This window comes from Microcaecilia unicolor, chromosome 3 (genome assembly GCF_901765095.1).
Source record: "Microcaecilia unicolor chromosome 3, aMicUni1.1, whole genome shotgun sequence".
Classification (NCBI taxonomy): domain Eukaryota; kingdom Metazoa; phylum Chordata; class Amphibia; order Gymnophiona; family Siphonopidae; genus Microcaecilia; species Microcaecilia unicolor.
The window spans coordinates 82,253,735-82,281,730 of NC_044033.1; the positions used below are offsets into that span (position 1 = coordinate 82,253,735).

At 42.7% G+C, this 27,996-nt stretch overlaps 1 protein-coding gene across 1 annotated transcript in view; it reads left to right on the top strand.

Annotated features, from left to right (window-relative positions):
- Nucleotides 1-27,996, top strand: part of LOC115465566 (calpain-14-like) — a 208,611-nt gene that overhangs the window by 19,957 nt on the left and 160,658 nt on the right. The window contains exons 2-3 of the mRNA XM_030196116.1: nt 18,310-18,383; nt 22,652-22,770. Coding sequence (XP_030051976.1) covers nt 18,341-18,383; nt 22,652-22,770 — 162 coding nt within the window. The 5' untranslated portion in view covers nt 18,310-18,340. The remainder of the gene's footprint in view (nt 1-18,309; nt 18,384-22,651; nt 22,771-27,996) is intronic.

Below are 27,996 nucleotides of genomic sequence, written 5' to 3' on the forward strand. Positions count from 1 at the left end.
GGTTAGTAGAAGAAGTTTGAACAGGATGCGAAAACGGATAGGGAGCCAGTGAAGGGTCTTGAGTAGAGGGGTAGTATGAGTAAAGCGACCCTGGCGGAAGATTAGACGGGCAGCAGAGTTTTGAACCGACTGGAGAGGGGAGAGGTGACTAAGTGGGAGGCCAGCAAGAAGCAGATTGCAGTAGTTTAAACGAGAGGTGACAAGGGTGTGGATGAGGGTTTTGGTAGAGTGCTCGGAAAGAAAGGAGCGGATTTTACGGATGTTGTAAAGAAAGAAACGACAGGTCTTGGCAATCTGCTGGATATGAGCAGAGAAGGAGAGAAGGAGAGAGAAGAGTCAAAGATGACCCCAAGGTTTCGAGCTGAGGAGATAGGGAGAATGAGGACTTTACCCAGGCGTAGGGTGCGTAGGGTGCAGCGAGACAGATGGCGCAAAGTCTGGAGTTGGCAGTAGTGGAGAAGGGAACAGATAAGAAGGATTTATCCATGGAGCGGAGTGCACGGGAAGGGGTGTAGGGAAGGACGAGTGTGGAGAGATACTGGGGAGCAGCAGAGTGAGTACATTTATAGGTTAGTAGAAGACGTTTGAACAGGATGGGAAAACGGATAGGGAGCCAGTGAAGGGTCTTGAGGAGAGGGGTAGTATGAGTAAAGCGACCCTGGCGGAAGATGAGGCGCGGGTTTTGGGTGCGCCGATCGATTTTTTATCATGTCTGTAAAAAAGGCCTGTTTTTATTTTTTTGCTGAAAATTGATGTGCGGCAAAATCAAAATTGCAGTGCGTCTATTTTGGGTCTGAGACCTTACCGCCAGCCATTGACATAGCGGTAAAGAATCTGAGCAGTAATGACCTGCACGCGTCCGTTACATGTGCCAGAAAACAAAAAATATTTTTCAGATGCACGTAGCAGACACGTGCCAAAATTCAAATTACCACAAGGTCCATATGGTAACTTGGTGGTAACTCCAATTTGACACGCATTCGGTGCACGAAGGCGCCTATGTGGCTTAGTAAAAGGGCCCCTTAGTAACTCAGCACAGGCTAAAAACTAGGGGGGGGGGGGAGTTATGAACCAAAATGCTTACTAAAAATAAACTATGCAAAAAGGACAGACTCACAACAATAACCATAGTAAAGATGGAAAGCAAAAAAACAAAAACAAACCCCGACACATGGAGTGGCATTTTAGAAAGGATGCCCATTCTGAAAAATAAACATCCAAACAGAGCCGCAGAAGCCAGTAGGGGGATCACAAAAGCTGGGATGAGAATGACCAAGCCCAGTGTAAAATTGCCTATTAAATATTGCTGTTAAAAAAATGCTGGATGTATAAGACATGAACGTAAATATCAATCAACACTACATGTCCGCCGCATGTGCCACTTTTAGCCAAAACCCCAGAAGGAGGTCCTCAATTTCAACCTTCAGAACCTGTTCGATAGCAGACATTATAAGAAACACTTATGGTTATGTCCCCACCAGTCAATTTCAGTGTCAATATAGTGCTTCAAAACCACTGTTATCCCTAAAATAGGGTTCAACGCGATGTACAAAAAAATAAATAAATAAAACAAATACAGTTAGAAAAATAATCTTAAATTTTCAACTATAAATTTACATTTCAGATCGTCCAAACAAATACATTTCTAACATTTTTCAAAATTTTAGATAGTTTCATTCAACCTTAATATATATTGGAAAAGAGTTCCATAAAAATAGAGCAGAGACAGGAAAAAAATGGTATTGACTATCCTAGAAAAGCATATTTTCTTAAAGACAGGAAGACATAAAATTAGTTGATCACGTAAACAAAGCGAGTGACCAAACATTGATTCTGAGACCATATCAATCAAGAGCTACGAGGTTAAGCCATGAATGGTTTGAAACAATAAGTAGGCTACCTTGAAAAGAATGTGTTCATTAACAGACAGCCAATACAGCTTAGCCATATAGCCTAAAACTCTAGCAAACCTGTGCTCCCTAAAAATTAATCTTACTGCAGTGTTTTGGATAAGCCAGAGTTTCCTCAGATATTTTGAGTTTAGCCTTAGATTTAAAAAACACTGCAGTAGTCCAGGTGTGGAAGTATCAGCAACTGAACCAAGAGTGTGAATGCTTCTGGGTAGAAGAATGATCATATTATATGTAATTGTCTCATCTTAAAAATAGTCTTCTTCCAGAACAGGCTAATCTGGGGACCATAAAGAGGAGTCGAGGATGACCCCCAACACCCTAGATTCAGCCTCAACAGCTAATACTTTGGTTAGTCAAATTAGTGAAGAAGGCACTTCAATATCTGGATTCCTGAACCATAAAACTTTTGTTTTAGTTGGATTCAACTTTAATTTACTAGTGAATGCCCCATCCTGAATACTATCCATTCCAGAAGAGACAATACTAGAAAAATGTAAGATATTAGAGAGAACCAGTAAAAGTAAAAATAAATATTGTCAGCATAGGATAGCAGCAGTTCACCATGGTTCAACTAGATCATTCCCAATGAGGCCATAAAAAGGTTAAAAAGTACCAGAATGCTGCAACCTGGAAAACCAATATTTGGAAAGTATCTTCTTTTATCACACACAACAACTACGATTAAACAGGAATTCCCAAAACCAGTTTAACCCTGAGCTAGTAATTCCAATTTCTCCCAGCCTAGATAACAAGAGTGTATGATTCACCACGTCAAACACCTCAGAGATATCAAATTGAAGTAATATCATCTGACCACCAACACTCAGCACCTCCTTTACATACAAAGTGAGTACAAGTAGAAGGGTCTCAGTATTGTGAGATGATCTAAATCCAAACTGTGACTGATATAGACAAGAACATTTATCCAGATACTCACAGATTCTATATATCATACCAAGATTTCTGCATGGAAATCGAAGCGTATTCCATACCAATGCACGTACTTAACAAGCTAATCAGTGCTGAGAACTGAATGTTAACAAGCAATTATTTGCACTAATTGGCATTAATTAGAATTCATGCACACTACCCGCTAAGCATATTCTGCAAAGTGGTGAGCATAAATTCTAATGTGTGCTGCTGTAAAGGGGGTATGTCTATGGGTGTTGAATGGGCGGGTCATGGGCATTCTGGAAAACTACATGCAGGGTTACAGAATACACCTGCTCAACACCTAACTTAGGTGCCGGTGTTTACACCAAGTTTTACTTGGCATAAATGGCCATGCCTACAGTTAAACATTGTCATGACCACTCACCGTATTCTATATGCTGCATGGAAATTTAGGCCTATTCTATAAAGTACACCTAAATTAAGGTGTACTTTATAGAATGCACTTAGGCAAATTTCATTTTGGCACCAAATTTATAGGCATGATATATATACAGTGCACTCCATTTAAGTGCACTTCGGATAAGCGCATGCTCTGTTTAACTGCATGCCGTACTTCGGTCCCGATTTTGGCGCCATCAATTTCTATGGGGACAAACTTCGGTTTAGCGCACCACTGATAAGTGCAAGATTTGCTTATATGCATGGTTTAAGACCGCTCCTCTCCAGGAAAGACTCCGCATAAGCGCGCACACGGAATATGGAAGTCGATTAGCGCATGACAACCAACGAGATTTCAAATTTACTGCCCCTTTAACTGCCACAGGCAGAATAAGCGAAAGAATATTAGAGTGTACACTGGCGGCGGCGGCGGTGCACAACTGTAAGACTTTAACACTGGCTGAACAAATAGAAGTTCTTAAAAAATTAGAAAACAAACAAAGTCAAGCATCTATTGCTAAAGAATATGGTGTCAATCCCAGTCAAATTTCACGTATCTTGAAGCAGAAAGACCAGCTTCTGGAAGACTGGCAAAACAATACAAATCCACACCGGAAACAAAAACGGGCGGGAAAAGCTGAGCAGGTAGAAGATGCTCTTCTTCGGTGGTTTTCTCAAGTCAGGAGCAGACAGTTTCCTGTCAGTGGTCCACTGCTTATGGAAAAAGCTAATCAGCTAGCTGAAAATCTAACTGAATTCAAAGCCACTGTTGGATGGTTGGAAAAGATGGAAGGAGAGGTACAACATAAAATTCAAGAAACAGCATGGTGAAAAACAAGACACTGATGACTTTGGTGCTGAAAATTGGGTTGTTTCAGTTCTTCCTACCATCTTGAACGAGTTTGCACCTCGTGACATTTTCAATGCTGACGAAAACGGTCTCTACTGGCGGGCGATTCCTGATGGAACACTTGCATTCAAACAAGCCGAAACTACAGGAGGTAAAATGTCAAAGGACCGACTGATGATCCTCCTTTGTTGCAATATGGATAGGAGTGAGAAGTTGGAACCACTCGTCATTGGAAAGAGCAAACAGCCCTGTTGCTTCAAGAATGTTAAGTGACTTCCTGTGTCATACGAAGCTAACGCAAATTCATGGATGACTGGGGAAATTTGGAAGCAGTGGCTAAAAAAGTTAGACACTAGAATGCGGTCACAAAAGCGTCAGATTTTGTTGCTTTGTGATAATTGTGCTGCACACAGTGATAATGTCAGGCTGTCTAACATCAAGGTGGTCTTCCTGCCACCAAACACTACCTCTCTGATCCAACCTAGCCAATTTCAAACAACATTATCGGGCTTTTGTGCTACGTCATCTGATGAGCATTATGGATGACCAGCCTGGTAAGGATAAACGTGCTGTTGAACTGGCTCGTAATCGATCACTGTTGGATTCCCTACACATGCAGAAAGAAGCCTGGAATCATGTTATACAGGCAACCATTGTGAACTGCTACAAGCGGGCAAGCTTTGTTAGGGATGTGGAGAGGGACGAAACAGATGCAGCTGTTGCAAATGCGTCAGATGAACAGGCTATTGACATCCCAGCCTGTGTTACTGAAGAGGAGTTTCATCACTACATAGCTGTTGATTACGATCTACAAACAGTTGATGACAGTACTGATGTCCAGATATGTGCCTACAGGCAGGCAATGGCTGATGACGAAACAGATGATGACATGAGCAGCGAGGCACATGCTGATGAAATTCAACAACCTCCTGTCACTTTTGCAAGAGTGCTGGAGAGTCTCAACACCGTGTGGGCCTATCTGGAGGCCACTGGATGTCAGTGCTATGACAGCTTTTACTATCTGGCAGATGTAGTCTATGGAACTCACAGACACAAGAGTGTACAGAGAACTATGACTGATTACTTCAATTAAGCCTAACATCAGTTAATGGAGACTGTATACTGTACGTATAATAAACAGTACTGTACATATGTTTATCAGATGTCAAGCTTCTTTGTGTCACAACAGTTAAGTGCACGCTCTGGTTAACTGCATGTATTTCTTTGGTCCCAGACCCTTGCACTTAAGCGGATTGCACTGAATATATAATCTAGTCCATAGTCTCTAAACAGCTGACTTACATATAATTCAATCAGTTTTGTAAAGAAAAGGTATACTTGCCACAGGACGATAACTGGCAGAAGCAGTTAAATCTAGATTAGATCTTTTGGATACTGGTGTAAGAACAATTTGGCCTATATCAGGTGGCAATGAGCCTGAAAACAAAAACTTGTTCACTTTGGTTGTCAGCCAATATATAAGGGCTTGAGGGATTGTCGACAATAGTGAGACTGGAAAGATATCAAGTATATATTGAGAGTGAGAGCATTTTATTAGCAAAGAAGAAATAGTGTCAGCAGTAAAGGATGGAAAAGAATCCCAAATCTGATCCATTACTACTGGTAGATCAGAACTTGAGTAAGAAACAAAAGCTGAATCAGTACAGGTGGAAGGCAAGTGTGACAGATCCAGTCAAATTTGAGCAACCTTAGTAAAAAAGAAATCTGCTAAATCTTGGGCAGATGGTTGAAGTAGTACAGAATCAGATGAAGCATCTACTGAGGTAGTTAAACTTCTCACAAGAGAGAATAGCCTATTACTATTAACAGGCCCAGAGCAAGGAGCTGACTGTAATATTTTTTCTTGTTGTCTGCAACCCTTTTTTGATATAATTTAATTGCCACCCTCTAAGATAACTTATCATCTAAATGATTAGTTTTATGCCAGTGTTTCTCTAGTTGTCTACAATCCAGCTTCGGAACCTGAAGTTCAAGGTGAATTTCTCCGAGTGATAATTTTCTTAATTACCAATGGAACAATTCCATTGGTAATCTTAGAGGGTGTATCTAGAACAGTTAAAGAAGTTGAGTCCCAGCAGCATTTAAATGAGTCGGTTAGATTGAATGAGGGTAATATTTCAATCATCACTTAGACCAATAAAGAAAATTGTCTATTTTACCACTTGTCGACACTAACTTGAATGGTCTCTTTATAACAGGTTTTTTCCAGACAGATACTTAATGTAAATTCTAACTGTTAGTGGTCAGACCAAGGTACTGGGGGCTAAAGTCCTATATCAGCCAGGTTGTGGAGGTGGAGGTGGCAATGGGGGTGACAGTGGCGGAGGAGGAGTGACAGGGAGCAGCGGGGGTGGCAGCAACAGGAGAGTGGCGATGGGGTGGCAGGGAAGGAGGTGGCGGGGGCGGGGGCGGGGGAGACACACATCTTGTAAGAAGTTCCTGGCTACCCTACTGGTCCCCACCACCTGAATACTCCCATTGTATCACCATAACACATTGCAAGGTGCTCATTAAGGAGCATCCCATCCCTTATCAGAACCAATGCAGTCTGAGAGCATATCAGTAGATTTGGTCAGCTGCAAGACCTGCCATTAAGCAGCCTTGTCTATTAACATTAGCATTGCCATACAGGGACAGACCGAAGGTCCATCAAGCCCAGCATCCTGTTTCCAACTGAATGCTTGCACACAAAAATATCTATAGTTGATTCACATGTGGCATGCCCATCACATACCTGCCAATGTCACCCAGATGCTCGAGTTGCTAGCAAAACCAGTTCATCAGAGGAGGAGGAGCAGAAAGAGCAGAAGGGGGAGGATGAGCAGAAAGATGGTGATTGTGACAGAGAGGAGGGTGAAATGTCTGAGGAAGAGGCAGATGCTGAGGGGGTTAGGAAATGGGACAATGTGGCAGAGGTAAATTTGCCACCACCTTCAGGACCCAGCTCAGAGGAACATTCACCCTTGGGACCATGTAGTCTGCCCCCCAAACCCACCCCTCTTGCAAACCTTGATGCATATCTCTATGGCCCAGCAGCTGAAGGTGATCCCAGGGGCAGTTAGAATATTTTTGAAGGGCACTGTTTTTGTACAGTTCTGGTTTGTTTTGAGCATTTTACAATGGAAATTATGATGGGGGAAGGACTTGTAAATGATGTCAATTCACAAAACAGCAGTTATATTTATTTTGAAATGCACTTTGTGTTCATTTGACACCTATCTACAACATTCCACCCCCCCCCCCCTTGCCTATATACATATAGGACCAAATTCTATAAACAGTACAGAAAAATCACCACTGAAAGAAATGAGCGCTAAGCGCTATTCTATAAACAGCGCTCCTAGTTGGGTATCGTTTATAGAATAGCACTTAGTGTCGGGATCTGTGCCTAACTTTTAGGCGTGAGGATTTACACCAAGTGAAACCTGGTGTAAATTCTTGCAATTAAATTAAGCACAGATCAAGTGTATTCTGTTACAGTGTGCACAAATTCTTGGAACGCCCATGACCTGCCCAGGCCCCTGCTATGCCCACGCCCCTTTTCAGATCCGTGTGTAACAATTTACACTAACATCTTTCTAGAATAGCACCTAGCAACATGCACATGTAAATTCTAATTGTTGCCAATTAGCATCCATAATTGATTATTAGCACCCAATAATCAGCATTGTTTCATTATACAATTAAATTGTGCGCTGAAATTGGGCATGCGCCCATATTTCATCATTTTCAGCACCATATACAGAATCCAGGGGATAATATTCCTTGTGGCGTCATTCCTCGACACAGATCCTACATTTTACAGTGGTACATCTACTCCAGTGATAATGTTATGGTATCCTCACAACAGGTATGATGGCATCTGCACCAAACATACGCAGAAATACATAATATATATTCACAATGAGACCTGACAGAGATCACAGCCTGCTCCACTTTGAGATGGAAGTAAAATACACAGCTCTCTTTCTCCCCTCATGGCCAGTATCACAGTATAGGTTGCATGTAGAACATGAGGTGTGTAAACCCTGAAAGCTAAGATTACCATATCACGAACAACTCAAATGCAGCCTAAATAATACCCACACTTTAATGGCCACCCAAGAGAGCCATCCAGTTAGAATCCTTTATCAAATATAACTACGTATACTATCCTGCATTTTTTTTCAAGGAGAAGGCCGGCCATCTTCCAACACACATTGGGAGATGGCTGGCCTTCTCCTAAGGCCGGCCAAATCGATATAATTGAAAGACCATTTTGGCCGGCTTCAACTGCTTTCCATCGCAGGGCCGGCCAAAGTTAAAGGGGGCGTGTCGGAAGTGTACCGAAGACGGGACGGGGCGTGGTTAAGAGATGGCCAACCTCGGCCGATAATGGAAAAAAGAAGGCTGGCTCTGACGAGCATTTCGCCAACTTTACCTGGTCCTTTTTTGTTCACGACCAAGTCTCAAAAATGTGCCCTAAATGACCAGATGACCACCGGAGGGAATTGGGGATGACTTCCCCTTATTCCCCCAGTGGTCACCAACCCCCTCCCACCCCAAAAAAATTTAAAAACATTTTTTCCAGCCTCTATGTCAGCCTCAAATGTCATACCCAGCTCCATCACAGCACTATGCAGGTCCCTGAAGCAGTTTGTAGTGGGTACTGCAGTGAACTTCAGGCAGGCGGACCCAGGCCTATCCCCCCCTACCTGTTACACTTGTGGTGGTAAATGGGAGCCCTCCAAAACCCACCAGAAACCCACTGTACCCACATCTAGGTGCCCCCCTTCACCCATAAGGTCTATGGTAGTGGTGTACAGTTGGGGGTAGTGGGGTTTGGGGGGGGGGTTGGGGGCTCAGCACACAAGGTAAGGGAGTTATGTACCTGGAATCAATTTGTGAAGTCCACTGCAGTGCCCCCTAGGGTGCTTGGTTGGTGTCCTGGCATGTGAGGGGGGACCAGTGTACTACAAATGCTGGATCCTCCCACTACCAAATGCATTGGATTTGGCCGGGTTTGAGATGGCCGCCATTAGTTTCCATTATTGGCGAAAACCAATGGCAGCCATCTCTAATGCCAGCGATCCAGGGGCTTAGCCAGACACCCAATTTTGGGTGGGCCTGGGTCTAAGATGGGTGGGCAGAAGAACCCCACCCCATCACATAGGTGATTTGGTCTCTCCTCTCACCTGCATGCCATAAGGTCTCTCAAATATCCCTCCTCTCCCGCACACCTTTTAAATTTCAGATTTTCAGTGAGGAGCAACTAATACACACTGCTCATGTAGACCCCACATCCTTCCCACTGATGCAGCTTCCTGTTTCCGCATAGGTGAGAATACGTCACAGGGAAGGCTGTGGGGCTGGTGTAAACAGTATGTATCAGTCGCTGCTTCCTGGTATGCAGGAGGGACAGTTGTTGGGTGTTTTCAGCATGGGAATCTCTGCCAGCCACATCATAGGTGTGCTGCTGCTGGTGGGCCTGAGCTCAAAGTGGCTATGCCACTGCGGCAATCTCTATGGGCAGGCCAAATGTTGAGATTTGGCCGGCCCCGACCGTATTATCGAAACAAAAGATGGCCGGCCATCTTGTTTCGATAATACAGTTGGGTACGCCGCTTGACGGGGCCGGCGTTAGAGATGGCCGCCCTTATAGATGGCTGGCCCCATTCGATTATGCCACTCTATATGGATCATCAGCCTCACCTCCCCCCTCTTTGTTTGCAGCTACCTCCAGGACTCCAATAATGCGGCATGCAGGTAATAGAGGGAATAGACAATGAGGACGTGGTGATCAGATAGATAACATTCACATTGTAGCCCAGAGGGTGCAATCACAACATAGCATGCAATCAGAATAGACATGCTGCATGTAACAATGTCATTGCATAGAGTTGCATGGAGGCAGACATGTATAGGTGGGTCTATAGGACAGATGTTCGAATGTTGACAAGCAAATGGCTGACTGCCTGCAATAAGGTCATCTTTCATGTGGGTGATGAGTGTATATACCAGCTGTTACTGATGCAGACCATATAAAACATGTAACAGTGTGCATAATGGAACAATAGAAACATCCTGATATGCTTGACATTTCACCCACATATGCAACACAAAATAGGTTGGCACACCTATTAAACTTGAATACCGGTTTGCTTCCATTTATGTGTGTAAGTGACACAGCGCATAGATGGAAAGGGGTGTTTACATGAGTGGAGCATAGGGGTGATGCCACGTACACATGCAACTTACAGTATAATGTAAGTTATGCAGGCCCTTGCCACATTTACGCATTTACAGTTATGTGAGGTCTATAACTAGTGTAATTGCAGGTATGTATATGTTGGGTGCCAGGTTACACTAATATTGTCTAAAGGAATCTGGATGCCTAGATGCCATTAGAGAATGCGCTTTTACCGCACAGCATCAGTGTGTCTAAATGGAGGTGCCCACTTATAGAACTGCTCCCAAAGTGTACATGCACATATGTATTCCTTATTCAGAGCAGTGAGGTAGGCTCCGGTTTGAGGTAGTGGTCAGATAGATAACATTCACATTGCAGCACAATGTGTTGGAGAAATGGTCTACTAAGGTTTATTTTAGGAGGCAGAACCTTATTTGATGTATAAAGGTTGATCGGCATCAATGTTGGCTTTCTAAAAGAGGCACTTTTTTGAAAATTTTGCAAAGATGCCCTTTTATGAAATTACCCCTTTGTGATGTGTTTTTTTGGATGCTATACGATACTTCTCCCTTGAGTTATTGGAGCCTAAATGCATTGCCCTGAAGGTTTTAGCACTAAATCTTAGACCATTTCTCAAGGTTTGCTAGATCCCTCTTCAGCTTTTCCACATCTTCTATCAAAATGTGCAGCCAGTTGCACATGTTGATATCATCTTCAGAAAGGCAAATTTTGCCCAGTAGCCCTTTCACAATATCATATACAAAAATGTTGGAAAGACCTAGACCAGGGAGTAACCCTACATCACACCACTGGTACTACCCTATTCTCAGAGTGAACTCCATTTACCACTTCCCTTTCCTGTCTTCCACTCAATCTATTTTTAACCCAGTGAATCTCGTTAGGGCCTATACTAAGGACAGTCCGTTTGTTTATAAGTTATCTAGGAGGAACTATGTCAAAAGCCTTACTGCTATCATGTTACTATCTATTTCAATGCTGTGATACTAAACTTTGCAGTAAATACTGGAATGCAATTTCATGTTCCTGCTGTGCTGTAGCTAAATAGCTCCATATAATTCTAGCACAAAGCAATTCAAGTACTAATACGGAATAATGAAAGAACTAATATGTGGAAATTACAGGTTATAAGTCAGAGTCATTGAAATCTCTAGACTTCTCTGCTTTGTTATCTGAGATGTTAATTAGCACAGGCATAGTAATTATGAAATTGTGTGAACAGTAAAAATGTTTTTAACATGCCTTTGACCCATTCTATACGGGTGGGGGGGGGTATTTTAGAACCTTTATTTGCAATTTCCAGGTGGGAATTCTGGCATTCACGTGTGGAAATAACATCTATGTGTTTATGGAGATTTTAGAAAGGGCTCAGTTTACAGGTAGATATCCCTTGTGAGGGTGATTCTATATTTTATTGGTGAAGCAGATCACATTCATTTTACATAAATCCTACAATGCATATGGGAGTAATGCATCTTCCCTTCCATAATGCATTGCACACTTCATTTCTCAAGTCTGTCAGTCTCCTGCTCCTGTGTGCCGGGACCTAGGTTATAGCGTTAATGCAATCACCCAGGTCCCGACACTCAGGAATAGGAGACAGACCCCGGCACCGGGCCCCCCTTGGAGGCTGGGCCCAGGAAATCTTGCGCCCACTGATCCCCCCCTCTCAGCGACCCTGCCTATAATTTAGACATAGAGCTGATGCAAGTGCTCACAACTAAATTCTGGAGATATATATGTAACATAGTATTCTATAACTTATGCACATAAGCATGAGTTCCACCCATGGCTGCCCATATGTACACATACCTATATGGGCTTCTTTTACTAAGCTGCAGTAAACACTAGTGCATGCTTGCTGAAACTTAAAATTGTTCCAAATGTGCGTGGAAACCATATGGTAAAACAAGTTCTTCCAGGAGGGGGTGTGTCTAGGGAGTGGAGAGTTTGCGTATCTACACTGCCGCACACTGATTAGTGTAAGATTAGTGCATGAGCCCTTACTATCTACAAAATAGGTGGCGGTAAAGGCTCACACACTAATTTTTGGTAATGACTGCGTACTAACGGCAACATTAGCGCATGGCTATTAGTTTGGAAAATGGAAAATCAGCCATTTTCCAAGCAGTGGTAAAAATGGCCTTAGTGTGTGAGATAAGACCCATGTAAGGACGCACTAAGGCCACTTTCTACAGCAGCTTTCTAAAAGGACCCCTCTATGATATGTGCATACATACAGAATGGCACTTAGGCAGAATTTTGGCATTTTTACACCTGTATTTATTTATTATTTAGATTTTGCTCACACCTTTTTCAGTAGTAGCTCAAGGTGAGTGGAGGAGTGGCCTAGTGGTTAGGGTGGTGGACTCTGGTCCTGAGGAACTGAGTTTGATTCCCACTTCAGGCACAGGCAGCTCCTTGTGACTCTGGGCAAGTCACTTAACCCTCCATTGCCCCAGGTACAAATACGTACCTGTATATGTAAGCCACATTGAGCCTGCCATGAGTAGGAAAGCGCAGGGTACAAATATAGAAAAAATCAGATATGCTGGATGTTTCTCAGTCCCATGAAGGCTCACAATCTAAGTTTGTACCTGAGGCAATGGAGGGTTAAGTGACTTGCCCAATATTTATTTATTTATTGCATTTGTATCCCACATTTTCCCACCTTTTTGCAGGCTCAATGTGGCTTACAATACTTCATGAATTGTGGAAATTTGTAGGAAAGTATACATTTAGTATTGCAAAAGAATCTTTGGTAACTTGATAATAATAAAACATGATCATATTATAACACATAATAGAGTAGGATAGTTCTGGTTACATGGAGCAGCAGTGTATGTACACACATACATTCATATATGCCATAATTGTAAATATTCAGGCAAATAATCAGTGCATAAATGTTAGCACCCACTTTATAGAGCTGCCCCCACAGCGTGCACTAATTGGATGCTATGTTAGAGGCAGGGCCGCCAAGAGGGGTGAGGCAGGGGCAAAATTCCCCGGGCTCGGGCTCAAAGAGGGGTGCCCAGGCTCAGGTTCAGCACCAGCAAGCTTCTTCTTGCCTGCTTCCAGGTCTGTCCTCTCCTGCTTCTGCCTGCTGCCCATGACCCGGATGATTATAGTAATGCGATATTGTGTTAATACAATCATCCAGGTCCTGACTCTCGGCACACAGGAGCACTGGAGCAGGAGAGGACAGGACACGACAGAGTGAGGGAACAGCACAGCAGTGACTCTGAGACAGAAAGGTGTGTGGGCGATAGCTGCCTGGGGGGGAGGGGACGCACCCATGGCAGTCCAGTCCTGCCCTGGGCCCAGCTGTGTTTCTTGGTGGCCCTGGTTAGGAGGCAGCTGGACAGATTATGGGTAGAGAACAGGTGTGGACTGCATGTTGCACTTAGTGGATGGAAACTTTACTACATGCTGTCACATATACAGTTAGCACAGCTAAACTTACTACTTCCTCAAAAGAAGGCGTTAAGCGCCTCTATGTTAATTGCCAATACACTTAGTGGGAAACTCTATATATGATGCTGGACGTTAGGCACTACCTCCATGCTAAAAATTTGGCACAGAGAAAATGTTCTAAGAAATGAAAGGCGCCAAAACGGGGCAGAAATGGCAGATTCTCGGGGAAAAACACATTTATGTGCCCATTTATAGAATAGCACCCAAGTGTTTCTGTGCTGATCTGCACAGGGGGTGTGGCCATGGGAAGGGCATCAGCGGGTCATGGCGTTCCCTTAAAATGTGCACAGTGTTATAGAATTCAGGGATCCATGCCCAACTTGCACGCTGGGATTTTCACCTGGTTTCAGTTGGTGCAAGTCCTCATACCCAAAGTTAAGCGTGGATCCCAACGCTAACGCTATTTTATAAAGGGCGCTGATCCCAGAACGTCCGTTATAGAATACCATTCAGTGCCGATTTTTTTCAGCACTGAATAATGAGCGGCATTTCGAAGAATTCTCCCCCTTAACATTCAGCAAAGAACTTTTTTGTGCAGTAACTCCATGGGGACATGCTGGGTACTCCCCGAACAGTTATGCACATTTATCAATGGTAAAAAATGACTGCACTTTAATAACAGGCTCCTATGTGCTCATGTTGAACTTCTTCAATTTGAAGGCATTTAATACAAAAAATCTGACCCACCTCTTACGCACAAGGATATCATAATAGAGGTAATCCAGCCTTCGTGCATATACTGTAGAATTACATATAATGAAAACTTCTCTCCTTAAAATTCATTTTTGTATTGGACGTGCACCAATATGTATAAGAATGTGATATAATATTTCAACCAAATGACCATGTTCAACTGCTGAGCTTTTCAGTGCCTTAATCAAAACGTTTCAGCAGTAAGCCACTGTTATGGCTTTCAAACGTTCGAATGAATATTTTGCACCATGAATTCTTTGACATGGATGTTTTTCTTCCAATGCTGATCAAAGTTCTGTCTTCATTATACACTACATTGACGTTGCCAATCTATGCACCCTTCAGTAACCACCAAACATGCTTTCATTTCACCTAGCTAAGGTGCCCTTGTGAAAGAGATCAAAGTTTTACAACACAAAGTGACTGGTAGATAATCATAAATTGACAAATAACATGCAAATTGCAGTTTATAAGTCAGGGTGCCCACGTTCCCTAGGGTTCCTGTGGAAAAAAAAACACGATAATTAGTACTTTATGCTTCTGAGAAATTATTTTTCAACGACATCCTATCAACAGCAGTAAAGCGTTCTCCCTGCCAAAGCAAAGCATGTGTAGCAATTTGCAAAGCAAATGGAAATGCAATGACACAGAAGAATTATGTAGCAATTGCTGTAGCGAAACCCAAGATTGATTGCTGAATAAACTGCTCATGTCTATTAAACATAGCTGTGGATCAAAAGCAGGAACTTAATCACAGCCCCCTTTCAGCTAGGATTTTCCTACCAGCACTACTAGATAAAAAATATAATAACTCTTAATGTTGCCCCAAGCTTAAAGCAAAGGTTCTGACTATCCAAGTTGAATTATGAGAAACTGTTTAAAAATGTTCTCTTGATTTCAAAAATGTAATGGTTAATTATACAATACAATACTATAAGATCTTGAGATACATTAGTTTCAAGTGTCAAGTTTATTTTAATCTTGACATACCACCTATTAGGGTTCCAGCTAGGCAGATCAAAATAAATATGTCCAATATATAAGTTTAAGGATAAGGAAAATTAAGTTGGAGAAATAGGAGAGGAGAAGAAATTACAATACTGGATGTACAGGGATAGCTGGGATAAGTATGATAGCATAGGTGGAGTTTCCCAAATTATGGGTCAGAGCCCTAAATGGGGACCCAAAACCCACATTTAAGGTTACGACCTGGGTAGACCTTCCATAGGTGCATCATTATTCTGTATCTGGGGGGGGGGGGGGGCGGGGGTCACAAAATTTTCTTTGACCATGATCATGGGGTCACGGTGACAGCAAGATTGCTTGGCTCTTGCTTAGGGTTCTGCCATATAGTCCATATCCCAACAAGCCCACACCTGTGCTGTTAAATAGATAATTAGATATAGGTCATTTGAATTTGAATATTTTATTCAAACAATAGGTTTTAAGACTTGTCTTAAATCTTCAAATTGAAGATGCAAGACAAAGTTGTACAGATGCGAAGGGCAATTCTATAACTGTGGACGTGTAGTTACTTGTGTTCTGTGTGTATAAGTGCACAGGAAAACAGTTCTTATGTGCATAAGTATATTTCGGTCAATATTCAGCCAGTGGTGGTCAGCGATTTTATGTCTGCAACTGCCTGCATTCCCGGATATTCAATGCCAGGCCAGCATTGAAAATCCGGTTCTCTGCTAGCCACTAAAACTTATGCAATTAAGTGCAATATTCAGCCCTTAACCACATAAGATAGGACTGCTCCTTATGTGGCCCAATGTATGAGGTTATCATATGCGGTTAAGGGCCGGGTAACCCTCTGTGGAAATATTTTTAAAACATTGCCATTAGCACTGGAAATGGCACCCACTGGGGGTGGAACTACCTCTGGCACCTGCATTGGGCTGGTGGTAGTTATGGTTGCCACTCTGCAAGCCCGTTGCTGCGCGTTAACCCCTTAGTAAAAGGGGCCCTAAGGTAGCTCAACTTTAATATAACTTGTTCAACCAGCTTAGAAAATGGCAGGGCTGTTCTGAGTGAAGGTAAAGAAGTATGTGCTGTTGAAAGAACAAAAGTCCAGAAAAGATATCTAAGAGCAGGGGCGTAGCTACGTGGGGCCACGGGGGCCTGGGCCCCTGTAGATTTGCCCCTGGACCCCCCTGCTGACGACCCTTTCAACCCCCCTCCTGCCGCCAACCCGCCATCGCCTACCTTTGTTGGCGGGGGACCCCAACCCCCGCCAGCCGAGGTCCTCTTCCTTCGTTCTGTTTCTGAGTCTGACGTCCTGCATGTGTAGGACGTCAGACTCAGAAACAGAACGAAGGAAGAAGAGGATCTCGGCTGGCGGGGGTTGGGGTCCTCCGCCAGCAAAGGTAAGCGACGGCAATGGCGGGGAAGGGTTGGCGGCAGGAGGGGAGGTCGAGAGGGTCTTCAGCGGGGAGGGTCAAAGTTGTTGTTGGTGGTGGCGGCGGCGGTGGAGGGGTCGGCAATGGTGTGGGGGGGGGGGGGGGGTCGGTGGTGCCGGGGGGGGGGGCTAAAATGTGCCCCTTCACCTAGGGCTCTGGACCCCCCTCCCGCTGAAGTCTGGCTACTCCCCTGTCTAAAAGCCCTGTTTACTAAACTGCGCTAGAGGCGTGCTAGCGTTTTTAGTGCACGCTAACCATGTAGATGCCCATAATATTGCTATAGGTGTCTATACGGTTAGCACACCTTAGTAAACAGGACCCTAAGGAGGAGATTCTATATATGACGCCTAAAAAATCGGTGCTGAAATCAGTGCCGACTAAGCATATTCTTTAATTGACACCTAGATTTATGCAGCAATTATAGAATATGCTTAATTGATATTTCAGCGCTGATATCTGTGTGCATCTATTTACCCCAACAAAAACCTGGTGTAAATCTTAGCGTGTAGATTTAGGCACACTGGGCCATGTTCTATAACTAGGCCCCTACATTTTGGAACACCCATGAAATGCCCATTTTCCCACCCATAACTACGCCCCTTTTTGCCTCCACGCATTAGAAGTTTGGTGCACATCGTTACAGAATACGCTTAGCGAGTTGTGTGCCTAAATTCTAATCAGTGCCAATCAGTGCTCGTTATTCTTTGTTAAGTGCTATTATCAGTGCTCATTAGCTTGTTAAACCAATTAAGTTACACATGATGTTATAGAGTCTGCGCTGATTTCGGCATGAAATCTATGCGCACTATATCTAAGGGAAAATGTGCAATATATACTGAGATGATGACGGAGGTATCCAGCTGGATCCACCAGGGTGAAAATTTCACCCCATGGAGTGGATAAATAGAGCCATCTACAGAAAGTAGATAACTGTAGCTAGTTCCTCAAAATCCGCACTGTCCTGGGGTTGAGGATTGGTAGGGGAATAGAAATTAGCTGGCTAGTACTAACATTCAGTGTTAATTCGCTAACTTAATTGCTGGATTTTTCTAGGCACAAGGATGACTGACCAACTATCCTTTAAGATGTTACATTAAACTGTTTTTTTGTTGTTTTGTTTTTGGGTTTTGGGTTTTTTTTCTCAAATTTTTATTTTCACAGTAGATTTCAAAATTAGTTTTGGAATACTGAACCAACATGAGTTAAAGCAATTTGCAGGCATACTCACAAGCTGAAACCTAGGTTGAAATAGTTGGTTATTAGTCACTTTAGTTTGGACTGAATATAAGCCTTAATCAATAATTAAAGACAGCAGTTCGGATTTGCTGAGCTATTGCAATGGTGAAATTCTCCAAAGAAATGTTGAATACAGATAAGAATAAAGAGGTACCGTTGAATAACGACTAACAATTGTTTTCTTCAATTTTCTTGAAGGAAATACATAAGAACCCCCAATTATTGGTAGATGGTGCTAGCAGGTTTGATATTGTCCAAGGAAAAAAATGTAGGTAAGATATATTCATTTCCTATAAAAACACAGATGGGTGCATCAATTAATTTATCTTTACCTTTGGCCTCTGAAAATGTCTTGTGTCAAGGTCTGTAGAGCAATACTAATTGTTGGTATAGGCCATTCCTTGTATCCCTTACAAACATAACATCAGTCACAAAGCTATAGTTGCAAAAGTCAGGCTGGGGATCCCCTGCCAATCCTTCACACGTGGATTCAGAGTTCTTATGTCGACATAACAAGCACAGGACCTGACTTACAAACTGCCGGCATATCAAGTAACAAACTTAGGGGCCCTTTTACTAAAGTTTTAGTGTGTGCTAATGGAATTAGCATGCTCTAAATGCTAAGAAACCCATTTTATACGTATGCGCTTCTTAGTATTCAGTGCTTGCTAATTCTGTTAGCGCACATTAAGGGATCCTTTTACTGAGCTGCGAAAAAAGGAGGCCTGCACCAGTGGGTTAAAGGCTGTCCATTTTTGAGGAAAACAAATGGCTGTGCGGTAAGTGAACCACTTACTGCATGTTTATTTTGGTAGGCAGCCCTTACCACTACCCTTTGAGATGACAGTTAGGGCTCCCATGCTAACCCAGCGGTAACCAGGCAGGGCACAGCACTGCCTGATCACAATTGGATAAGTTCTAGCACTACAAAAATCTAAAAAATTCCTGTAGCACCGGAAATGGCACGTGCTGGGGGTGGTAGCCCGGCTGTAGTTCTAGATTGGCGCATGGCAAGTCCAAGGTGGGCTTTCTGTGCTTTAGTAAAAAGGCTCTAAGCGTTAGCAAAAGAGCCCCTTAGGCAGGTAATAGGTCTGGCACTCACAGTTCAGAAACAAGGCTTTTCAAGGCCATAATGTGGGCCAACCCTTTAGACCAGGGTTGTCTTACCTCAGTCCTCGAGGGCCACAATCCAGTCGAGTTTTCAGAATTTCCCCAATGAATATGCATGAAATCTATTTCCATGTACTGCTTCCATTGTATGCAAATAGATCTCATGCATATTCATTGGAAAAATCCTGAAAACCCAACCTGGAAGAGGCCAAGATTGGACACCCCTCTTTTAGATATAAATCAGGGGCATCGGAATACTTTTATGGTTGCAAGGGCCAAACAAACCAATTGCCTACTTGTCTTTATAAAATAGACTTAACATAGATGGCTTAAAAGATGCTCCCTGACAGTACACACATATATTTTATATGAATACATTTACATCATAATGTTACCACCCCTCTCGGCTGGACTGTAGTGATGTGCTCCCAGATACCTGATTGTTGTAGTCGTGGTGAATATCCAGGGAACACACACTCACAGCTGAGGGAGTGGAACAAATAAACTAACCTCGTCCTTTACTCTCAAAGAATAAAGGAGGAAAAGAAGCTAAATTTAGGATTTGTTCCTGAACTGGAAGAACCGCACCTTCAGATCTGCAAATTATCTTTTTCTTTATTGAATTCAAATGCAAACACATTTTCATTCAAATAAACTCAAATTTACAATTAGTGTGTGGCTTAATAGAACTGCAATAACATATTCAACATTCAAATGTAGTTTTACATGTATACCCTTAACTTTTTCTGTTTCTTTCAACAAAATCACCTAAAAAGGCAGAAAAGGACCTTTTCAGATTAAATATTTAAATTGTCTTTTTATCAAAATCTGATATTTGTTTAATACTCTTTTCTTGCTATTGATGTCAGAATTTGAATCTTTATATGTATTATGGATGTTTGTGCATGGATCTCACTTGAACCCAGAACACTTAGGCAAGTCAGGAAAACATGGATTTTTTTTGGTGTTGTTGTTTGTTTTGTTTGTTGTTGTTCTGATCTTTAGTTTTCCCTTAAGATGTTGTGAAAAAATAATATATTCCTTACAACACCCTTGGCAATGTCACTTAGCTATAGTTGAATTTATTTAGGTGATGTCTTTCTTGCGTTGCTCAGCCAGAACCCTTCAGAGGATAATTCACCGATCTCTTCTTCCTAAACCTCCCTTATAAAGAAAATAATCAGGGAAGCAAAATCTTAAACTCCCTGTACTTGCTCAGGAACTGACTCCACTCTGGTGACAATTAATCATTTCTCAATACTGTGGCCACACTCTCTAATTGAAATAAATAAGTTAAAGGAGTATTCAATTCACAGCCTATTTCTCACTGTTAATTCCCTATTATAAACTGTTGCAGAAGAGGCTTTTGCACTGCATTCAGGGATCTCACACAGTAACCCATTCCATATTCAATAGTAATACAACATTCCATCTCACAGACTTCACATAAAAACATAACATTTCCCTGCACAGCTATCAGATCAATCTGGAGAATACAGCACACTCATACAAAAGCAGTGCTTAATCTGCCACCTGACAAACCTTGCACTGAACTCAGAGCACTCACAAACAACACACCTTTTCCACAGACACAGCCTAAAAGTTTCTTTCTCCAAATAACAGATTCACCTTCAATTTCCCCTTAACCCCCCCTTTAAATTCTAGCACATTTCTTTCCCTGACACCCTTATAGTTTCTCTCACTTAGTATAATTACTAACAGAAATCACAGTCTCCCACACTCCTGTGTCTCAACTGTTTTTCCCTATTCTAAAAAGAGTAGGCAGCCATGTGTCCACTTAATACCTTAGCATACAGACTCTCATTCCACAAAATTGTAACTCACTTTTTATCTCTTGGAACCCAGTTCTATCTCTGAAACACCCTTCACACTCACCTCAGCTCACTTTCAATACCAAAGTACCCTTTTTCAATGTCACATTTCACTTTAAACTCATAAAATATACTGTTTTCTCTTACATTACACAGACACACACCATACGTTTTTCTTTCCCAGTGCTTCCCTGCTCTCTCTGCTCAGCAGTCTCCCTAGCAACTCACCCCCCCCCCTAGAGGAACATCTGACATCACTCAACCAATCAGCTTGTCAGAGAAACAGGTTTTTTTTCTCTGATCTGTTTAGTATCTTGGCTGCTCTCCCTCCCCCATAAAAGTTACTGCAAAACTTCCTATATAGAGAATTTCAAAGTCAAATTTTAACCTGACTTGTACCCAAAACAGCAAGGAACATTTTATAGTACAATCCCCACTTAATCATGGGTTATTTCTTGGTAAAATGAAACCATATTTAAGAAACATCTCACACTTCCTTCACCTAACTCTATTATAATTTCCAAACTAACTTTAAACCTTTTCCAGCCAGCACCAGCACCAAAACCCTGGAACAAGCCCCCCAGAGCCCCAGGAAAAAAAACATTTAATATATGTTACAATATATTACAATAACTCTGCCCAAATTATGCCCCTTGAGGTGGCCTACTTTTGGCATACACAAGAATGCCGCATCTTGTCCGTTCACTTCCTGGAAGATGTGATATGGCTGGCAGTTCTGTAAGAGCCATTTTATGCTTGTAACACATGTTTGATGTGTGGGAAAACGTTTATTTAATTTCCTCATTCAGTACATGCACACATTTGTACCCGCCTTAGAGCAGGTGCAAGAGTATTAGAGTACTTTTAGAACTAGCTGGTGGTGCCTATAGCTGCCTATGTGGTCTGTGTAAAACAGGAGCTGTTTTTGATATTTAGGAGCCTGTTATAAAATTAAACCCCATATTGCTATGTTTTCTCCCATTCTGTGTCTGTGGGGAAAAAAGGTTAATAAACTAGAAACTGAATGTGGCAGGAATGGCATTGTAAAAGCAGCCCTGCAGGAATGCCTTAGGACTAGAATGCAACTCTATGGCTAATATTAGATATATAATCAACGCCATATAAAAAGATTACCCAGTCTGCTGACACTCAGTTTTCCTATCTTCTCTTTATCCATGCTATATTTTACAGTAATGAAGTAACAGAAGCCATAGTTATTAATGTGCTTATTCTACCAGTTAAATATCAGGTTTCACCGTGACCAGCAAGTTGACTGGAAATGAATCGGTAATCCGGAGCTATTATCCCTGCAAAGTAATCTTTAGCACAGTAGAAATGTATGCAGATGAAATGCATGACTGTCAGTGAAATATAAAAGAAAAAAGAAAGAAGTCCTGCCACTGCTGCTTAGCTAATATGACCACGGACTTTTGGGAAGGAGCTTTCTAACTGCGTATGGCTTGCAGAGATCTGAGTTCATGCTCCTCAAACTGCTTATTCACAAACATTTTCAGCTAGGTGCTTAAAAATATAGATGCAGAGGTTGGTGGCTGGCATGAAACAGTAACAAGATTTCCTTTTGTCTTGCTCTTTTGGAGGTGACTGCTGGGTTCTGGCTGCCTTGGGTTGCTTTGACAGTAGAACGGCTGTTCTGGAAAACATACCTGCCAAAACATCAGGGATTCACGCAGCTTTACTCTGGACTTTTCCATTTCGGGTAGGTAATCCCTGCAGTGATGCGGTGGCATGAATGAGTGTTCTTGTGCTACAAACTACACACGGTGTCTGGAAAAAAATGGACCCCTTCAGTAGTTTCAAAATACAATTGCAATTGTTTAAACAGTTAGAATGACCTTTGAAAATGCATTAGTCCGACCTTATTAGGAAAGTCCCTTAGAAAACGTTTTGCGCTGTATGCCTTACACTTGTAGGATTTGAAATACCAACATAAACATTAAGGGACTGGCATTCAGATCGTGGGGGGTAGCCGGACTGCCTCCCGCTGTCAGTGCTGAGCCCAGATACTCAATGCCAGCCCATTTCTGGTGGCTGACATTGACTATCCAGTTTATTTTTGGCCAGTTTGAACTTAACCGGCCAAGCCGATATTCAGCGCTGGCCGGTCAAGTTCAAACTGGCCAAAGATATAACAGGTATTCACGTAGCCACATTTGGCCACTTAACTGGCGTTGAATACTCCCAACTAGCCAGTTATATTGCACAATATAACCGGCTAGCCGCTATCCACTGATAGCCGGCTGTCTCCCACTGAATATCACCAGATAGCTGGTTAAGTGTCATTCAACCATCCAGGAGCCATTCTTGGCCAGTTAAATGGTTTTAAATATCTGGGGGTATGTGCTGGTACATACATGTTTATGTTGCCATGTTGACTTTTGATATTTTAGAAATTGATGCTTGTAAAATGGATTCTATCACTGCGTGTAACCGACACATCCATTCCTGCATATGTTTTAGAGCAGGCTCTATCTGTTCTAATGTACTAGCAAAACGTGACACATCCTGACCTGGACGTCTCAATTCTGATCCATATGCCCTTCCTAAAATCCACCTCCATGTGCCTTTGTAAAATAGGCCCAAAACTGGCACCTACTTACCTGGATGACTCGTTACAAAAATAACAGTCTTTGCAACTAATTTTCACAACCATTCCTACGGATGACCCACTGCTTTACATGTAGTTATGCAGCTGCCTGGATACCCATTATGCACTTATTCTATAAAGGTTATGCTCCTAAATTTTAAACTCCTAAATTTATGAGTATTATTTATGCTCCTAAATGTATGCTAAATCTATGAGCGTAATAGGCCCTAAATTAGGAGCGTAAATTTAGGAGCATAACCTTTATAGAATAAGGCACTTAGTGCATAATTTTTATCCACAGCAAGCAGACTCATTTCCAAGGAAGGAGATGGAGTGGGATTTTCACTTACATGCATACTTCTGGATTTTCTAAATTATGCACTCAAATTTTGTGTGGATCGAAATTCAAAGCACTTTAAGCAGCCAAAAATGGCTCTTGTTCAGGGCTAACCACTAATTTTCAGCGGCAATTAACTGATTAATGCCACTGAAAATAACTAGTTAGTGCCGAACTGAAAACTGGCTATTTTGGGGACATTCTAGGGGCAAAATCAGCACTTGGCTGGTTAAGTGTCGATCTTCAGCATTTAACTGGCCAAGGTCACCACATACATAGGACAGCATAAATGTCCTATCAGTCCTATCATTATGCGGCGCCCCATAGCCGGGTAAGTGCTGAGTATCGCATTTAAGGATCCTTTTACTAAGCGGCGGTAAGCCCAATGCAGGCTTACCACTCGCTATACAGGAAGTAGCACTGGGCTACCGCAGCAGCCTGGCGATACTTCCCACCCCTAGCACGCCATCATTTCCAGCGCTACAAAAATGTATTAAATTTTGTAGCACCAGAGTGTATTGGCGGTAATCGGGCAGTGCCGCGCGCTGCCTGGTTACAGACAGGTTAATGCAGTAGCCCTTACCACCACCTCAATGAATGGCAGTAAGGGCTTCCCCCTGAAATGGCCACGTGGCAAGTGCTTTACTTGCCGCACAGCCATTTCCTGCAGGAAGGCGAGACTTCCCTTTTACCAGCTGCGGTAAAAGGGGGCCTCGGCTCGGGTGTAAAACACATGCCGATGCCAGCACCGGCCCCCTTTTGCCACAGCTTGGTAAAAGGGGCCCTAAACTGATTATGTGTTAGATGGCTCCCGAAACCCAGAAGTTCAATGCTGAAGCCCGGACATGACCCAGCACTGAATTTCTGGGTTTAACACTGCAGCAGTCATCAAAACGCTGAGCACTGTAAGCCGAATTTTGGGTCCATGTATACTAAATAGCAGATGTATGTACCTCATATGCATATGGACCGTACAAGTCAGGCAGGCTGTTCCAAATTATGCTTTTAGAGGTTAAGTTTAAAAAGCATTTCCATGTGTGAAGCATATTTTATACACGGTAAAGAGTGCTTACAAAACTTTGTGGCCAAATACCATCTTATCAAGCAAACAGCTTGATAAGATGGTAAGTAAGGATTCCCAACTTTAGAGTTTGGGCAGAGCAGGAGTGGAGTTGCAATATTGTGTACATGTTTTATAAATTATCCAAAATTGAATCAATAAATCCAGATATACCAAGCACTTTCCTATAGAATCTGATTATATAGTTGATGCAAGGACCTCAGCAGTATAATACTGCTGAGGTCCTTGCATCAACTATATAATCAGATTCTATAGTAAAGTGTTTGGTATATCTGGATTTATTGATTCAATTTTGGATGATTGGATTATCCAGATAGAAAAGATCAATTTGCCATAATCTAGAGGTTGTTTTATAAATCGCACATGGACACGCATAGAGCACATATATATATCTACATCTTCGGAGCAGGTGTTAATTCTTGTGAGGTGATCTATGTGCTACTGGGAGTCATTGTATGAACCTATTTTATATTTGCAGAAAAATATCTATCTTTTGGTACCACCTATGTCCCACTCATGTCTCATCCAAAACAACCCCCCAACATGCCCCCTTTTAATTTGGACAAACTGTGGAGCAAAACATCCAAACTGAGGGTTTCAAAAATTGCAACTTGGATGATTTTGAGAAAAAAAGTCCTTCTGCCACCTTATGACCTTTTTTGGGATTTTTTTATGTTTTGAAAATTAGCCCTTTAACCTCTTTAGCCTTTCCTCATAAAAGAGTCATTCCAATGATATTACTGGACTGCCATGTTTGATAGTGCATATTTATCACTTTATGTGTTGGTCCTATTGGGAGATTTTAGGTTATGTTTATTTAATAATTTATTTAAGGGTAGTTTCTTTGTGAATTAGGTGTTAACACTGTAAAAAATATTTTCAAACTACATTTTTGGGGGGATCTTCTTGAGTATATATAAGTGAAACCAGGGCCGCCGAGAGGGGGGGGACAGGGGGGACAAAAGTCCTGGGGCCCGGGCCTTCAGGGGGGCCTGGTGCCGCCGCCTGGACCACCCTCTATCACTGCCTGGCCCGCTCTCCATCACTCCCAGAACTAACCTTAAGCCTCCTTTCACTTCGCAGCAAGCAGCAGCAGGTCAGGCCACTCCTTCCTTCCATGTCCCGCCCTCGCCTGATGTAACGTCCACGAGGGCGGGGCACGGAAGGAAGTAGGAGAGGTCTGCCCTGCCGCTGCTTGCTGTGAAGTGAAAGGAGGCTTAAGGTTAGTTCGGAGGACCCGGCCCGATAGCGGGTGGGGGGAGCCCGGCGATCTCGGGTGGGTGGGGCCCAGCGATCTTGGGTGGGTGGCGACCTCGGGTGGGGGGGCCGGGGGCGGCCTTGTCCCGGGCCCAGCTCCAGCTCTCGGTGGCCCTGAGTGAAACATCAAAGCATTTCAATGACAGTCTTCACAGGAAGAGGGTGGGGTGGGTAAGGTGTGTGACATGGCAGCTGGGAGGATGAGAGACAGAGAGAGAGATGCATGTAGATAAGATGGTGACAAAGAGTAGAATTTTATGGTTTATAATGGGCTAAAAAAAACCCAGATCTTTGTTAAGTCCTGTGTAGCAATATAGGATACAAATATAGCCATAAAGCATGAAGTGGGCCTAAGAGACCAGTGTACTAGGCCTCAGTGACTCCTGTGTGACTTCTGTATAAGTCATACTCATGATCTGCTGAGACACCCTTGTGGGCAGATAAGAATGAGGAAGGGGCGATGGTGTAGAAACAGGACAATATGATTTAGTAACATAGGGGAAACAGATGGCTGGAAAAGGGAACAAGATAATTCCAGACAGAGTTTTCTAAGAAGTGCTAATCAGCTTGTTTGTGCTATGAACTGTATCTGAACTATTGCTAAAGGTATGTATATAAGTGACAGTGTCCAAGCTTTACTTTGGAGAAAGACAGAAGCAGCTAACACTTTTGTGTAACAGTACTGCCTGTTGTCCCATGAGAAATTATCCTTTGTATTTGCATTTACTTTGGTAAGTAATAAAACAAATTTTGACTTTCTCATACTTGGCCTTGGCTTTATTTTATTCCCCAGATTGAGGGTAGCAGGCCCATCACAATTTGGGGAGGGTGATATAAAAGCCTAAATACACCTGTCTGGTGGGTGTCAAAATATTTAATCATTCTGACTTCAAAGGTCTTACGTTCCTGGATTGTCTTAAAATTTCCTTGTAGTATATTCTCACCATAAAATCATTGATAAAGTGTTCTGGTTTAGTAAAGTGCTGTCCTACAGAGTTGACATCCTGGTTGGCACTGGCATTTTTCATATGATGTCTATGTAAATTAAATCTCTTCTTTAGCATCTGGCTTGTTTCTCCAATATAGCACCCTTCTTTACACTTTTTACATTGAATGATATATACCACATTGGAAGATAAGCATGTGAAGGATTCCTTTACGTTGAATATTTTTTCTTTGTGAATAACTGTGGGCTCCTGTGAAATGTGATGGCACAGTCTGCAGCTGGATATATTGCAAGGATGTGTGCCACGTTCTTTTGAGTTTCTATCGGGAGCTTGCTTTTTACTAGTTTGTATTTTAAGTTGAGTGGCTATCGGAAGGCCAGCAGGGCCGGTCAAACCCGGTAAGCAGGGTAAGCGCTGCAGGGGGGCGCCTGCCTTCAAGAGCGCCGCTGTGGCGCTGCGCCGTCATACCACACCACCCTTGGTGCTTTAAATCTTTAATTTATCTCCATTCCAGCAGCCGCATCATTTGAAAGCCCTGCCCCGTCTCTAGCCTTCCCTCCCTTGGTGAGTGTCGGTCCGGCAGTCCCGCCTTCTGATGTCATTTCCTCGAGGGCGGGACTGCAGAACGAACTCACGAAGGGAGGAAAGGCTAGAGACGGGGCAAGGCTTTCAAATGACGCGGCTGCTGGAACGAAGGTAAATTAAAGATTTAAAGC